This window comes from Etheostoma cragini, chromosome 16 (genome assembly GCF_013103735.1).
Source record: "Etheostoma cragini isolate CJK2018 chromosome 16, CSU_Ecrag_1.0, whole genome shotgun sequence".
Lineage (NCBI taxonomy): Eukaryota > Metazoa > Chordata > Actinopteri > Perciformes > Percidae > Etheostoma > Etheostoma cragini.
The window spans coordinates 7,017,324-7,032,096 of NC_048422.1; the positions used below are offsets into that span (position 1 = coordinate 7,017,324).

Here is a 14,773-nt window from a genome sequence, read left to right on the forward strand (position 1 = left end):
TTGGCTTCAATATGCTGCTAAAACAGCATTGAAATTTACATTTTATTCTCAACAAAAATCTTTGAAGAGAGTTAATTGTCTGTACTTGTTCATTTTGAACTTCATACTTTCAATGTCATACCATCATAAAACTTTCACTAAGTCACTAAATAGTGTGACAATGCTAACCCAGATGTCGAGTCAGACTGGAGCTATTTCTTATAATGGGCACATTTTTATAATAGATTGTATTTTTTCATCTCTATTATCTGAATCATTTGAAGTAAGTACCAACTGGGAGACTAAACACCACTCTAGCAATAAATCTCACAATATACCGTGATTACAGTAGGGTGGGGGTGCGGGTTGGGGGGACTAAATCAAATATTTGAAAGTGTTATGGACTGTGGGTATAACTTTATCTAAGGACTAGGACTTTTGTTATTGCCAGAAAAACGTAATTTACAGCGATTTTAATCATAGAAAACTCTAAAACATATTAGCGCTTGAAATAATAACCATTTTCTCTGTGGTTTGGACATTGACAGGCTCTAATGATAGAGTATTTAAAATGCTTTCAGACCGTATGAATAAAACATGTCTTGGACAGCCTGTCCAAAGGTGTCCTTGCAGTAACAGACTCTCGCATTTAGCCTTTCCATCCGCAATAATTATGCAACAAGAGGTGGGATCAGCAGGCTACCCACTCATGCTGTAATGATGACCACATAGAGCCCTCAGCGTCTCCTCTACCACACCTGCATAATGGGATTACAGAGGAAAGGCATGGTGAAGGGGGGGACATCCGCATTGGGTTGTGTGTGTTGGTGTTGATGGAGACGGAAACATAGCAGAGCCACACACACACACACACACACACACACACACACACACACACAGAAAAACAAAAAACAAATCTCACATTTGACCAAATGTGCCTGCAGCTGTCAAACACTGCATTTAATGCTTTCTCCCTCTCCTTTTCATTCTCCCAGTTGCGCGCGCCTGCACGTCCCCCACGCAGGCGCGCGCGTGCACACAGTGAGACCAACGCTCGCCAATGCACTGCACAGGAGCCCCTGACAGTGCCCGTGCATGCTGCCTGGCGTCTCTGCCGCTCCGCTGGATGTTTGCGCAGAGGACACCTGCCTCCGCCGCTGCAACACCCACCTCGTTTCCACCTCCTAACTTTTGCAACGTGTTACTGTTTTTTTTGTTGTTGCTGTCGCGTGCTTCTGTTCCAAGATTATGTTTCTATCGGATGAAAAAACGCTGTAGAGCCCGGGCGTTTGACTTCCAACTTGGCACTTGGATGGATATGTGTGACAGGTCTGGAAAGTTGCCCTGCGTTAGGGAGCATGGGCGCAAACTTTAAGAGTTTTTTTTTAATATTTATATAATAGGGAGACAGTTAGTTTATAATGAAGGCAGGTGAGTCGCCCCTCGCGTGAGAGGAACTACTCCGGGGCTCTCCAGGTACTGGGAACGGAAAGGACGACACGGACAAAGTCGTGATCTGTGCGGCGGATTGCGCCACGGAGGACGAAGGGAACGTACCGATGAGACAACATGGGTAAGTAAGTGGAGGATTGTCTCGTTCTGAAACGAGTGGCTCCAGAGAAGGAAGAACCACGGGAGCCTTAGGCTAGTTGTGCGCACTTGTGGTGCTGGTAACAGTATGGGTTGATCTCCTCTGGCGCATCTGCGAGAGGGGGGATGATCCCAAAATTCCCACAAATATTTTCTCGGCTTATTCCCGCACATCTCCAGTTTTTCCAGAGCTGTGGGCTATAGGCTACTTTTTCTCTATTTTTCTGAAAATATTCCCTGAGATTTTCTTTTTTTTTTTGCGTTGAAGACCAACCTCCCTACTGGAAGCTTTTCCTTCTTATCGTCTCTCTTAAAAAACAAATAGCCATCTGCAGGCGGGAATGCATCTCAGAATGAAGGGGAGGAGGGAGACAGTAATGCTCACCTTTATCATGGGGAAGTGAAAATCTGGATCAGTCGACGTGGGTGCCAGTGCTCTATAAGTTGAAGCTGAATAACAGCTCATTATCTTATCAGATGACGCCCATTGCTGTTAAAGCTGGAATGACAAGTTTCCCCCACATTCCCGATCTGACCTTAAATGGCCGAAACGGCCCCCAACCCTCCCATCAGCTGCATCTTGTGTTTCCCTTCAAAGCTTTAACATGTTTTGAGTTCTCCTACCTCTTCCTGACAGCTCTGGGCTCCTACAATCTCATCCCACACTGCCTATCACCTCCTCCATTTTACTGACTGTGGGTGCTCCAAAGCGGAATTCACCGGCTCAGCCTCACAAACCCACACTTCTCTTTAGTGTTTCCGCGCCTTCGCAGCTCCTGTCTTTGTGTGTGCTTGTGTGCGCGTGCGTGTGCACATTATTGGACTGAAATGCGATGACACGGTGTTGACTTCCAAGCCTTCGCAGCGGCTCTCGTCAACATGTCTCACGGTGCCTCGTGTCCTTTAATCCAGTGCAATTTTAGTTTTGGAATATATCTCGGTGAAGGACGATTATTCATCCGATAGAACGTGCACGGGCACGCGCACACACTTGTTTGATTGGCGGTTAGGTGCGGAGAGAAAGAGAGAGAGAGACTTTCTGAAAGTGCACTACTGTGATCGGCTTCGTTTGACTCCAAAGAGCTCGAGAAGCCGACGCAGGCTGGAGAGATGCACGCTGCCCACACATCTGTGCACAAATGTGACTCTTACCCAAGTAATGAGCAGCTCAGTGCAACTAATGAGCACACCGTTTTAATTATGTCACCACAATTAATATCAGCCAATCATAAGGGGCTGCATTTGTAAGAATACGAACACTTCTGACTGAAGCTCTCTTACAGCACCAATATTTATCCATTCCTTGTTTTCTACAGATTAAATGGGAGAGCAAAGTTTATACGCCCCCCCCCCCCCTTCCTAATTTGACAATACAACATGTCATTGGTCATCTGCATAGAAAGGGCAGAACGTTTTGGCCAGCAGCTAATCAACAACTGTTATCACTGGCTAAGGGTGAATAATGGCACACACACACACATTCATTTAAACCTGTATCAACAATTCCCAACCCAGTATTCAATTTACAGTGAAATAAAACCAAGAAAAGCAGCAAATCTTCACATTTACAAAGCTGGAAGTACAATTTTGTTTTGCCGTTTGTGCTTGAGAAGAAACTCGAGGGCACCTGGGTGCCTCACCTGGTGGAGCACCCACCCATGTGTACAGGTTTGCTCCTCCTATAATAATCTTTATTAAAAAAAAGATTATTATAAAATTGCTGCCAACGCATATTTATTGATAGGCAATCCATTTAATGGACTCCTCATTTAAAAACTAACTATGTACAATGTAATATTTTTTTTTTAATTTCATGTTAAGAAAGAACACACATTTGACTGACAAGCCCAAGACCGATACATTCTAATCACATATTCGTAGCCTAAGCTGTGGAATTTATATTCAGCCCAGGCTCCCACAACAGCAACAGCGTGCAAACAACACAAAGAGGCTACGTTTCCAGCCGACAGAACGCAAGGGCAAGGAAAAGCAATGGAGGAGTAATTTGTGAACACGTGAGCCTGATCTCCAGTCTGACTGCACACCCTCATCTGATTAGGCAAAAGCAAGCTGGCAATTATGCTCAAATAACCTTCAATTTATTCCATAATCCACCTGTTTCCTAGGGCAGACAGAGGCAGTAATTGGCCCAAGGAGCACATGTCTGGAAAACCTAAGCTTCATTTCTTAAAAAGTAACCTGTAGACACAGCGTTCTCCCGTACCACTTCTTCAAGCGTGTAGTGCAGTGGATAATTAGAAGATGGAGTGTTATTCACAGGTTTGCCAATGGCTCAAAAGCACAAACTTTTCCTGCACATTTAAGACCATTATGCGGTCTTAGATAACTGCCACAGATATAGATCCTCAGATCTATGAAGGCATTAGCATCTACTCAAACTGCATGAAATCAAGTAAATACCTTGTTTAAATACAAGATATTTCCATCCTCCAGATTAAAGCAGTCTGGTTGGTTTTACAGTGCTTCTTCCAGAGCCATGTTATGTATGATAAAGCCAGATCCTGCGTGTATTTTAAAACCCAAAGAAGACATTCTAACTAACCTTGAGCTGTGTAAATGGCAGCATGCTCTTTTGAAAATAGCTGAAGCCATCAATAAGGATTATTCTGTCCGTGTGAGGCATGTTTTTTTCAGATTCTGAGCCTGACTGAAAGCCCCCATCAGGCACTTTTAACAGCAGTTCAGTAATATTCACTTCACCACTACCCACACGCGCCATCAAAAAGACATAACACATATGAGACCAAACTGGACCTCCAGGTAATCAATTTGAGTTTACTCGCCCGCCGTTGTACGAGTGCTGGACTGTCTTAAAATGCAACGCTTTTCCAAAGTTTGTATCACTCTTACGTTCTATTTTCCTTGTAATCTTTTTAAAATAAGTATGAAAGTAGTACTTAAATGGTGTGTCCTGCACATTGAACTCATGCAGTGAAATATGGGCAGAGACACAAAACTGAGAACAAAGTCTGGCAGTAAGCAGTGGGAGCTGAGCTAGCACAAAAAAAGAAAAAGACTGCAAGAAAAACCCATGCATGATAACGCATCGAGTTTGTTTGTATGTCCCTGAAGCACACAAAGGATTTATACATTTCATTAATGCACATTTTAATAGTTTGGATTTATTTTCACACAAGTCTTTCAGTCTGAAGAACAGAAACGGTAATTTGATGAAAAACGAGAGAGAGCTTAGACAAAAACACACATACAAAAAGTCTGTAAAATAACCTTCACTGTTCTGACCTAGGCAGAAAACATTTGAGGTCACGTAGCAGCGCATAGCTCACAGTAATAGGCTAATTTAGAAATAGTCTTCAGGGCCTTTAAATAAATGACCGTTGCTTTCATTTTTCTGATGAGGACAGCCTCTTTGTGTTACCTATGAAGCTCCTACAGGGACTTCGTACGTTCACCGTCATATAGATAGAAAAGGGAGGAAACTATCTGTTTTTGCTTTCTCTTTAAAAAGTTTGAACACAGCATCATGTTCTTTCAGGTCATTTTGACATTTAGGAAACAGAAAACTAAGCGCTAACAATAGTAACATTTTTTGGTATTCACCTAGGATGGTGTGAACAAGGTTCTGATAATGAGGAATATTCGGATAAAAAAATCAGTTGATTTTTTTTTCTTCAGTTGGTTACCATTTGTGCAGATGGTGCTTTTACTCTGAAGGACTCACATTAGAATTGCAAAAGAATACCAAAGAAAAATCTGTCTGTATTTATTTCCTCCCATCTAAAATGTTTTCCTCAACATCCCTTCCAGGCACTCAGCAGTAAGGAACAGTGTAAAGGCGAGTTAAAAGTTCAAGTAACTGAGAAGTGACAAATATGGAAAGTGTATTTCTAAATAAAGCATATACAATGGCATGAAGTGCAGAATTCTGAAGACAAATATTGCTTTTCAAACTGAATGGAACTGCTACTGACTGATTATCTGTATTCCACACACAAACACACACACACACACACACACACACACACACACACACACACACACACACAATCTCTCATCAACCATGATGTCCACTCTTTAGCTTTTAAAACAGGCTTGCCTGAAGGTGGCCAGCTGAAACGTCTCGGTGTGCTGATCTGTTGACACCACTGCTCATATCGATCAATGCAGCTCTCTGCTGATCTGCACAGATTTCTTAGCCAATAACGTGTATGTGTGTGTGTGTGTGTGTGTGTGTGTGTTCACATGCGTGTGTGTCTATAGGGAAGCCAGCGTCAGTAAAGTTCCTGATATGGGTGAAGTCATGGTTCTGTGAAGAGTTTCAGCTGTCACTTTCTGACAGTCTGAAGCCGGATGTTAGACACTGTGGGAAGGTGAAATGCTTGCAGTGATGTGGCTGATTTATCGGGCACTGCTGTTAGAGAAGCAAACTATTTGCCTCATGCTGCTGTATAAGGCACCATCTTTACAGTCCAGCCATCCTTACCCAGAAAGCCACCTGAATGGGTCAATTATGCAAGCAATTACATTTCTTGTCAAATGGTGACTATGGGGTGCAACCCCTTGTGTCTGTAGTAATTATCGCAAGAGCAGAAATGAGGTGACCTTATGAGCGCCAACTACATGTAAGGAGGCAGGTTAGCATGATGGATGGGCCAAACAAACAGGACTTTGTATGAAGGCCACTTATTTATTGCTGTATGCACCACGTCAGCTGCTGCTGTTAGAGTGCTTTGGTCTACCTCGGGAGGAGGTCTGGTGTTATAGATGGGTCGTACAACACGGCTTTGAGGGAGAGAGTGGTGTTTGTGTCACACACACACACACACACACACACACACACACACACACACACACACACACACACACACACACACACACACACACACACACACAGGAGCTGCAGAACACAAAGCCACAGAAACACTAAAGAGAAGTGTGGGTGTGTGAGGCTGCGTGGTGAATTCAGCCTTGGAGCACCCACAGTCAGGTAGACTTTCACCAAGAAAACGTGTTCATGTTGTGGGAGTACTCCTTAAGGGGACTGGTGTTTTAATCCCAACAACAAGATTTTATTCTAATCTTAACGAGTTGTTTGATGCCTAGACTGTACTGCCATCTTTTTGGAATAGCACACTAATTGTTAAGTGCATATGTTTTGATACGTTACCATAGGAACCCTTTCATGAGAATGCGTCACATCATTTTAGTGTCCAATTGTAAGCCTATCCACAAAGTTTTCTAACTCTTACTAAGTATTTGTGTTGTCTGAATTGAACTAGTTCCATTTAACGTTAACTTTGTGTGTAAAACTCGGCCTGTTAACTTTAATCAGAATGGTCACACGATCACGGTAACGTGATTAAACCGCCACCGTGCAGCAGTAAGTAAGTTACTAAAAATAAAATAGGACAACTTAAAGTCACACTTCTTAAATGCCATCATATCAAAAAGTTTCCATTGTGCTTTAATCATTTATATGGGAAGGAGTCATTAAGTTTTGTATATCTTTACAGCCAAGGAATTAAGCGTCTAAGAAAGATAAGCAGCACAGTAAAGAAGTGGATATCAAAGCAAACGGAAAATCTGTCCGCTGTTTTTTTAATAAATTATCTATTGCTGCAGTTTTGCTATCTCTCATGGATCTTCATCAGGCACGAATCTCCTGTCTGATCAAAACACTGCAGAAACAGATAATTAATGCTTTAAAATAAATATATAGCAGTGTGCAGATTCCACTTTTGCCCTGACAGCTCTTAACTACCACTCGATTTTCTTCTTTGATTTTTTTATTTTTCAGTTTGTCTACTTTGGAATGGGGAAAGATAGGCTTGACAAACATACCTAAACATATGATTACTATATATTCAGAGGGACCAGGGTCACTGAAATATCAGGCAGCGCCATGGCTGAGAGAAAGCTGTAGGCGCCAAACCATATCGGGTCGGCTAATACTTCTCAAAAAAGTTCCTTTTCCAAGTGGATTTCCATCCAACTCGTCTGATGAAGGCAGCCTGTTGCCGTTTCCACAGCAGGCAGCCTTCAAAACCTGCTGGTGTGAAAATGTTGACATCCAAAATAACCAATTAGCCTTTGTAAAGGTCTCCGTCCTTGCAGGTTATACTTAACTCTCTTGACATGTATACAATGTGACTTTAACAATCGGAAAAAGGTATTTCTAGGGTGATTTCTAGGAGACGACTGTTTGAAAGTGAATTTTTACCATTTGTTGGGCAGCTTCACATAAAAGCTTACGAAAGTAAGCGTTAATGTAAATGTTGTAACAATTCGTTGGATAGTGCAAATAGAATCAACAGAGAAAGAAAAGATTATTAATTGATTATTATATTGGTCCATCATATTTGAATGCCAAACATGTTCTGATTTTAGCTTCTCAGATGTGACAGATATGATTTTCTGCCTTTTTTACAGTGCTCATATTATGCTCAATTTCAGGTTTTTAATTGTATTTAGAGGTTGTACCAGAACAGGTTTCCATCGTTTAATTTTCAAAAAACACCATCTTTTTGTTGTAATGCACATTGCTGCAGCTCCTCTTTTCACCCTGTGTGTTGAGCCCTTACATACAGAGTGAGACATCTCACTTCTGTTCCATCTTTGTTGGGAGTTGCACTTGCACAGTACCTAGGTAAGGACTACTAGCCAGTCAGAAGGAGAGTATGAGGGCGTGCCATGCTAGCAGCTAGGGGAGCTTTATAACGTGTTACAAAATGACACACGGAAGTAAAGGCTGGACTACAGTAGAGCTCTTTGGAGCAGTTTGGGAACAGTGTTTTCTGGTGGAGATGGGAAGTCCCGTGGGGGGGACTTTGGGCTTTTTCCCTTTGTCAACCTATAAAATGCACAAAAAGGATGTATAACACAATAAAGAAAAGGGGGGGGAAACCAAAAAACATATCAAGAGCGCTTTAAGTCACTGTTACTTGAATATCTTTAATTCTTGCACTGTCGGACAAAACTAGTTATTTTAACAAGGTTTTTAAATTCTCGGGAGGATCCAATAACGCAGTTGTTTCTACCCACCGGGTTACTTTACAATTTGGTAACTGCAGTGCTAGTTGTACAATCTGGAGCTCATCACAGTGTGCAGTTGCCCCTCTGTGTTTAGTCCCTCGCGGCAGCAGTTTGTTGGACCGCCTACAGCCACGACACTTCCCATGTCCACTTACCAACCAAATGCCATGTGTACTCATATTGAATAAATAATATTATTCATAACTAGTTCATTTACTTGTATATTCATTTCTAAGTGTCTCTCTTCTGGTTTAAAGATAAAAAAAATACATTTCCTCAGGAATATAGTATTTCAGAATTCCTACTGAAGTTAAATAGGAAGCAGGCTGGGCCAGGCAGTGTAATATCGGCAGAAATGATAGAATCAGGGGAGGAAGAAAGTCCACTAATTGCTTGAACATACTCAATTTAAGATTAGAGAATAGAGTTACATCCTGATCCCTTTTGTTATTAGACAAAGCGTTACACATTCAGACGGAGGTGCTCGGTTATACTGTGTGGTTACTGAAAGGATATCCACACCTACCAGCCAATCAGAATTGAGACTTCACAGTGGCCATGGTATTAATGAGAATAATAGACATGCTAATCAATAGACATGGCGGCCAGCTGCAGCCACATGGTCCGTGACGGGGGGGGGGGGGGCTGCACTCCACTTACAGTGAGAAGTTGATGAATGTTTCAGGCCGTTTTTCTTGTGGATAAATAAGAACTATACATCTTGTATGTTGCTAATCCCATTAATCTGCTGTTGAATGTTAAAGCTCCAACTCAACCGATCAATACATTCTAATCATTGCATTAGGTCTTTAAGTGGTTAGAATGGAAACCTTTCTTTTTTTCCTAGAAAAGAAGCTCACGGGCAAAGCTAGAGCAATCTGTCTCTCTTCATTCCCCTCTTTCACTGCTGACTTGAGTAGGTCATGGACTCAGTAGACCTTGGTCACTACATGCCTCACAAATCCAGACAGAATGACTGAGTTTACAAAACTGACTGTTCCATTTCCAGTTCATTTCCATTGTTAATGCTTGCTGTCCCATTTAAGCTGTATTTTGCCATTACTGGTGTGATATAAACCAGTTGCGCTAGATTTTTCCATACATCTTACATACATACATCTCGTTGTAATGCGTAGTGTGTATTTTGGACTCCTCCTGCATGTATGCGCAATTGCGGTAGTAGTAAAATAAGCTTTTATCATAAATCAGCTGTTTTTTACTGCTTCGTGCTTTTGCTGTGAGTTGAAATTATAGCTGACTCCAATTTTCAAATTAATGGGTGTAAAATAATGGTTTTTAAGTGTGTAAAAGGTACTTCATTTCAATATTGTAATGCCACTGTGTCCAATTAATCCACATTGCGTGATGGGCTCTGTGACTGGTTATACGTCACATACTTCTATGCCCTGAAAGTATTTTTAATTTCATGTGCTTTAAATCTGAGCGAGCGCACTCCAAAATGTAATATATCACACATGCTGTAGTGCCCTAGAATTTTGCTTGCCTAAGCTCGACCACACATCGCACACTTTAAATCCCTTGGCTCCCGTGTCAGAGACGAAGACTCTGGGGGAGGGAAGGGAAGCCAGGAAGTCTGTAGCTGAAGTTATAAATTCTGCGTAAATACAGATGAAATACCATACAGCCTCCTAGTTCTGTTGGGATCAGTGTTGGGTATCGGTAGGGGTACAATTATTGGCGAATTATCAAAGATGTTTTATCTTCATAAAGTAATGAATATGGTTATTAATAACTTTACAACGTTGAAAAAATCTAAATAGGGTACCAACCTGGAAACCAGGGACCAATACCACATAATGAACTGTTTTCACAGTTCATTATGTGGTGTTCCCTTTAAAATCCAGATCTTAATTAATGTATCTTGTATCTCTGAAAGGAACAGACTAAGGAGTGAATTTGAGCACTGACCGTGTTCAACCAATTATTACAACATATGCACAAAACAATCACAACAACTGCTATTTAAAGTATAGTAGAATGTATTTAACTGTGTGTGTGTGTGTGTGTGTGTGTGTGTGTGTGTGTGTGTGTGTGTGAGAGAGAGAGAAAGTGAAAGAGACCGTAGGGGTTGCTAGGCAATGCGGTCCAGACAACCCAAGATGGTGGATCTCGGCATTAGTAGCATAAACACTATTTGGCCTCAAGAGGGCGGTAGCAGTGGTAGGTGCAGCCATGTGGCTAGGGCTAGCCGGTTAGCTTTCAGACTAAAACGGAAGATAAGAAACTTTTTGGATCTTGATTTTTGATAATGACCAGTCCTCTCGTTCACCCAGGTCTGGAGTAACGTGAAGTTAGGACAGGCTGAGATTTTGTCTGAAGCATTGGACATTCACTTGTACAAGCTAAACAGCTGCTCCTCTGCAGAGATAAACACAGCTCCGTCGCTCACACAGGACCCCGGGGTGGTGTTCCCATCATCCTGCAGCTGTATTTAGACAGACCCACGGAGCCTATTATCTCGCTGAACAGTAAACTCCCCCGCAGTGGGAAAAGCAATGTAGCATTTACAGGTTCACAAGCTACAATATTCAACCCAACATATCAACCATGCACCTTGATCAGTGTTAATGGGACACAGCGGTCTCCATCAGATTAATAATCAGATGCGCACCAATAGCAATTAATAATCAGATCACATTAATATCATAACACAGTTACTCCATTAATGAACACACCTAGTTCTCTGCCCAGAAAACCTCAGCATTACTGTGCGTAGTCCCGTTAGTTTCTGTCCATAGATTGTTCACGGTAACAAAACGGTCAGCAGGAAGCTAGTCCAGTCGATTTTTGAGAAGAAACATGTTGTTAGTTGCTCCTGCAGGTCTGAAAACACCGGTGCGTGTTTCCAGGGTGCTTCCAACTCTAAAATAAAATCCATTTGGTTTCAAAAATGGAAATTTTTGCACAAGCTTGTGCGCTGACACGTTTCAACCGAAGTCGAGGTGGAGAGCAGAGGTTTCTGTAGCCCCGGCCACGTGCTGTTTTTGGGGTCCAATGGCAATCCAGGTCCTCCTGCCGTTTTGGCCATTTTGTGCAGTAACACCAATATGTGACTTGCTGGGTGCTGCTGCAAAATGGTCTTTTTCTTCTCTTGTCTGAGGAGCCATGTTCGACTGCGACCTGTGGCCTTTTGCTGCATGTCTCTCTCCCCTTTCATGTCTTCAGCTGTCCTATGAAAATAAAGACCAAAAATGCCCCAAAAAAATCTTAAAGAACCTTCAGTATAATACATAATGTCTCAAATAAAAGAACAAAAAGATGTAGCCTCTCTACAAGGAATTAATAAAGCCATAGCCCTAATGTTGATTATACATTTCTGCCAGTCCATAACCTTCAAAAGCTGCCACAAAGAAACCATTTCTTTTAATGGTTATAATGTGTGCTACAGTATACCATTTAATAAGACATATTTTGTTTTCTCGCTCACTTTTCATTTCTTTGAAGTGCCCCAGCGTGCGGCCTTAGCCCTGCTGGCCAACCCACTTGGGCACTCTGGGTAATAGCCTTTGCTCAGAGCACCGTGCATTCAAATGAAATATCAGCTTGTCGCACCGCCAAGGAAGACGACAGCCGACTCTGGTCAGCCTGCCAACATTCAACAACATAAAAATAAATAAATGTTGATTGAACATTCACTCTCTCACTGTGTCTGATCTTGACCGTAGGTGAGGTAATTGGGGACAAGATATATTTTAAGAAATTATATAATGATTTCACTTTGGCTGTTTTGTGCATTTGCAAGCCCATTTTACTTGACATTTAATGCGAGTCCAACTTCAGCAAACTACTCCCAGTTGCTGAGTAGTTCAGCCCGGAGGGAAACTGGAGCACAGAGCATGCTCTGTAAGGGATATTCATTGGCTGCAATTGCATCTGTACCAGACACAAATTGCGTTGAAGCATTATTCGCTGCACACAATTAAAGAAAAGGCAATGTGCTCCAGTTTGCTTTGAGGCACAACTACCCATCTTGTCCTTCTCTAAGAGCACAGCTCTACTGGCTGTAGGGCATACACTGGCTTTTACTAACAAGATTGTAGCTTAAATCTGTTTAACAATAAGCGTTTGCTGTTGCATTATGGGTAATGTAGGCACTAGGTTTTATAATGGCAGAGGAATGCATTGGGGGGAAAAGACAATGTCCCTAGCTTTGTAGGCTCTAGGCGCAATGCTAAATTTGTGCAGTACTCTTAGGATTTAATCTAGATTTTTAGATGCCAGTTTTACCAAATTCCACACTTGTATTTGGCCGGGGATTAAACAGGGATGGAGTTTGTAGATGATGGCAGCTGGTTGAGTTGTTGAGGTGGATTCTCTGCAGAAGGGGTAGGGCTACTTTTGGCTCATTCCACAGAAGATCTGAGAAACGGTATTCTAAGACTTGCAGCCTATCACACAAACCACATCCGCTGCCATTCATACTTATAAGCAAGTGGAAAAAACACACTCAAGACTTGAAAGTTACAGTATTAGGAACAGATTTATCTTTGCGATAAGTACACGGATGTGTTTTTTTGTATTGGTGCACTGCAAGTTGTTCAAATCTTCAAGCTGTAACTTCTACGAGATATGAAATCTCTGAATAAAACCCTGTGGCTCTGCTTGGTCATGCTCTACTAAGAGGATGCAGCCAGGTAAACAGATGTGTTTAGTTTAGCACATGAGATCAAATCTCTTTTGAGGAGGAGGAACAGATAGAAGTGCCTGCCTGAACCATAGTTGTAGCATTTTATTTATCTTTAAGGTTCTAACTCAGCGCTTCTCTTCCCCCAGGGACACAGATGTAGGGATGTAGCTCTCTATGCTAGTTAGCCTTAATGGCCGTTCCAGGCGATAACTTTCTCTGTTTACTGTCGGTCAGAATCAGAGAGTTTGAAATTATTCACGTCGGAGGCTCACGCAGCTTTCCATGATATTCTTTGTCTTCCTTACAGTATCTTACTGTAAGCATAAAAAAAAAAAAAAAAAAAAAAAAAAGAGGAAAACATCAGTAATGCTTGTGGCTAATGCCACATTTAATGAATGGATAATCAATCTGAACTAAAGTGAAAGTCTCTTTTCATTCTACTCTGTATAGAGTCCCATGGGAGCCCGGTGCATACATGTGCGGTGGGTTTTTATCTACGGGAATCCATGCTGAACCAATGTATGCTAATTAAAGATGGTGTCTTGCGGAGGCACCAATGAGCCAGTGGCTGAACGCTGTGGCTTTCTATCACAGCGTACAGCCGGGAGTTTTCTACCATCGAAAATAGGTTTGAGTCCCCAATGTATTTTTATTGAGATGACATAGTGAGGTTTCCCTAAAGGCTTCACAACAGACACTACTCAATGGGATTATTGTTTAGGGAAGACTAATGGCTGTGGATAGTGCCGTGGATGCTTGGTCAGTTACCTAATGATGGTGATGGTGATGGAAGTGGAAGTGCATCTATTACTTGGAGGAATCAAGGGGTTTATTTATAGCACACATGTTCACATATAGCGTGCATCTTTACTCAAATCTCATATACTCAGACCTTCTGTTGTCTAACTCCCTCAGTTTATGCTTGCACTGTGGGAGAGATTCATGAAAATCTGGCAATATTTTGGATTCCCTTTGTTTATTTCTCTATATTTAAAAAAAAAAAAAATCAATCACAGAGTTTAGCGCACACACTGTTTGATTGTCTGCCTGGTTGTTGGTAAGCAGGCAATCCCAACCATTAACTACTACACTTAATTAAAAGAAAAAAATCTTTTGTCTATCACTGTTCATGTTGACGCTTACTCTGATGCACAATCATTTTCTTGACATTTTAATATACCGTGCATTCTGTCTTTGGCAAAGGTATGCACTCTTTCAGTGATTTTTAGTAGTTATTTGGCAAATTTAATTAGGGCAGATCCATTAAAAGGGACATATTATGGAAAACTCACTTGTTCAATGCTTGTGCAAATACTTTAGGCAATCTGTGATCTAAGACATCCCAGTCACTGTTTTGTGGGCTGCCTAGATCAGAAAACATGGGAACATATAACCAGCCATTCAGATTTGGCACCAGTTCCTATGTCGCATGCAGGCTCATTAGAATATACTGCCCCCCATCGGAGTATTATGGCGTTTTTCCACTGCTGGTAACAGCTTGCCTCGGCTCGCCTCGGCCCGCCTCGGCTCGCCTCGGCCCAT

General features: G+C 41.8%; 1 protein-coding gene across 2 annotated transcripts in view; it reads left to right on the forward strand.

Annotated features, from left to right (window-relative positions):
* The first annotated feature begins 866 nt into the window (after positions 1 to 866).
* The window catches only part of lrrtm4l1 (leucine rich repeat transmembrane neuronal 4 like 1), a 57,427-nt gene continuing 43,520 nt past the window's right edge, over positions 867 to 14,773 (forward strand). For both annotated transcript variants that reach the window (XR_004659945.1, XM_034896641.1), the window contains exon 1: positions 867 to 1,552. Coding sequence is in view for 1 of the 2 variants with exons in the window: in XM_034896641.1 (XP_034752532.1) it covers positions 1,549 to 1,552 (4 nt within the window). In the remaining variant the exon portion in view is untranslated. The remainder of the gene's footprint in view (positions 1,553 to 14,773) is intronic.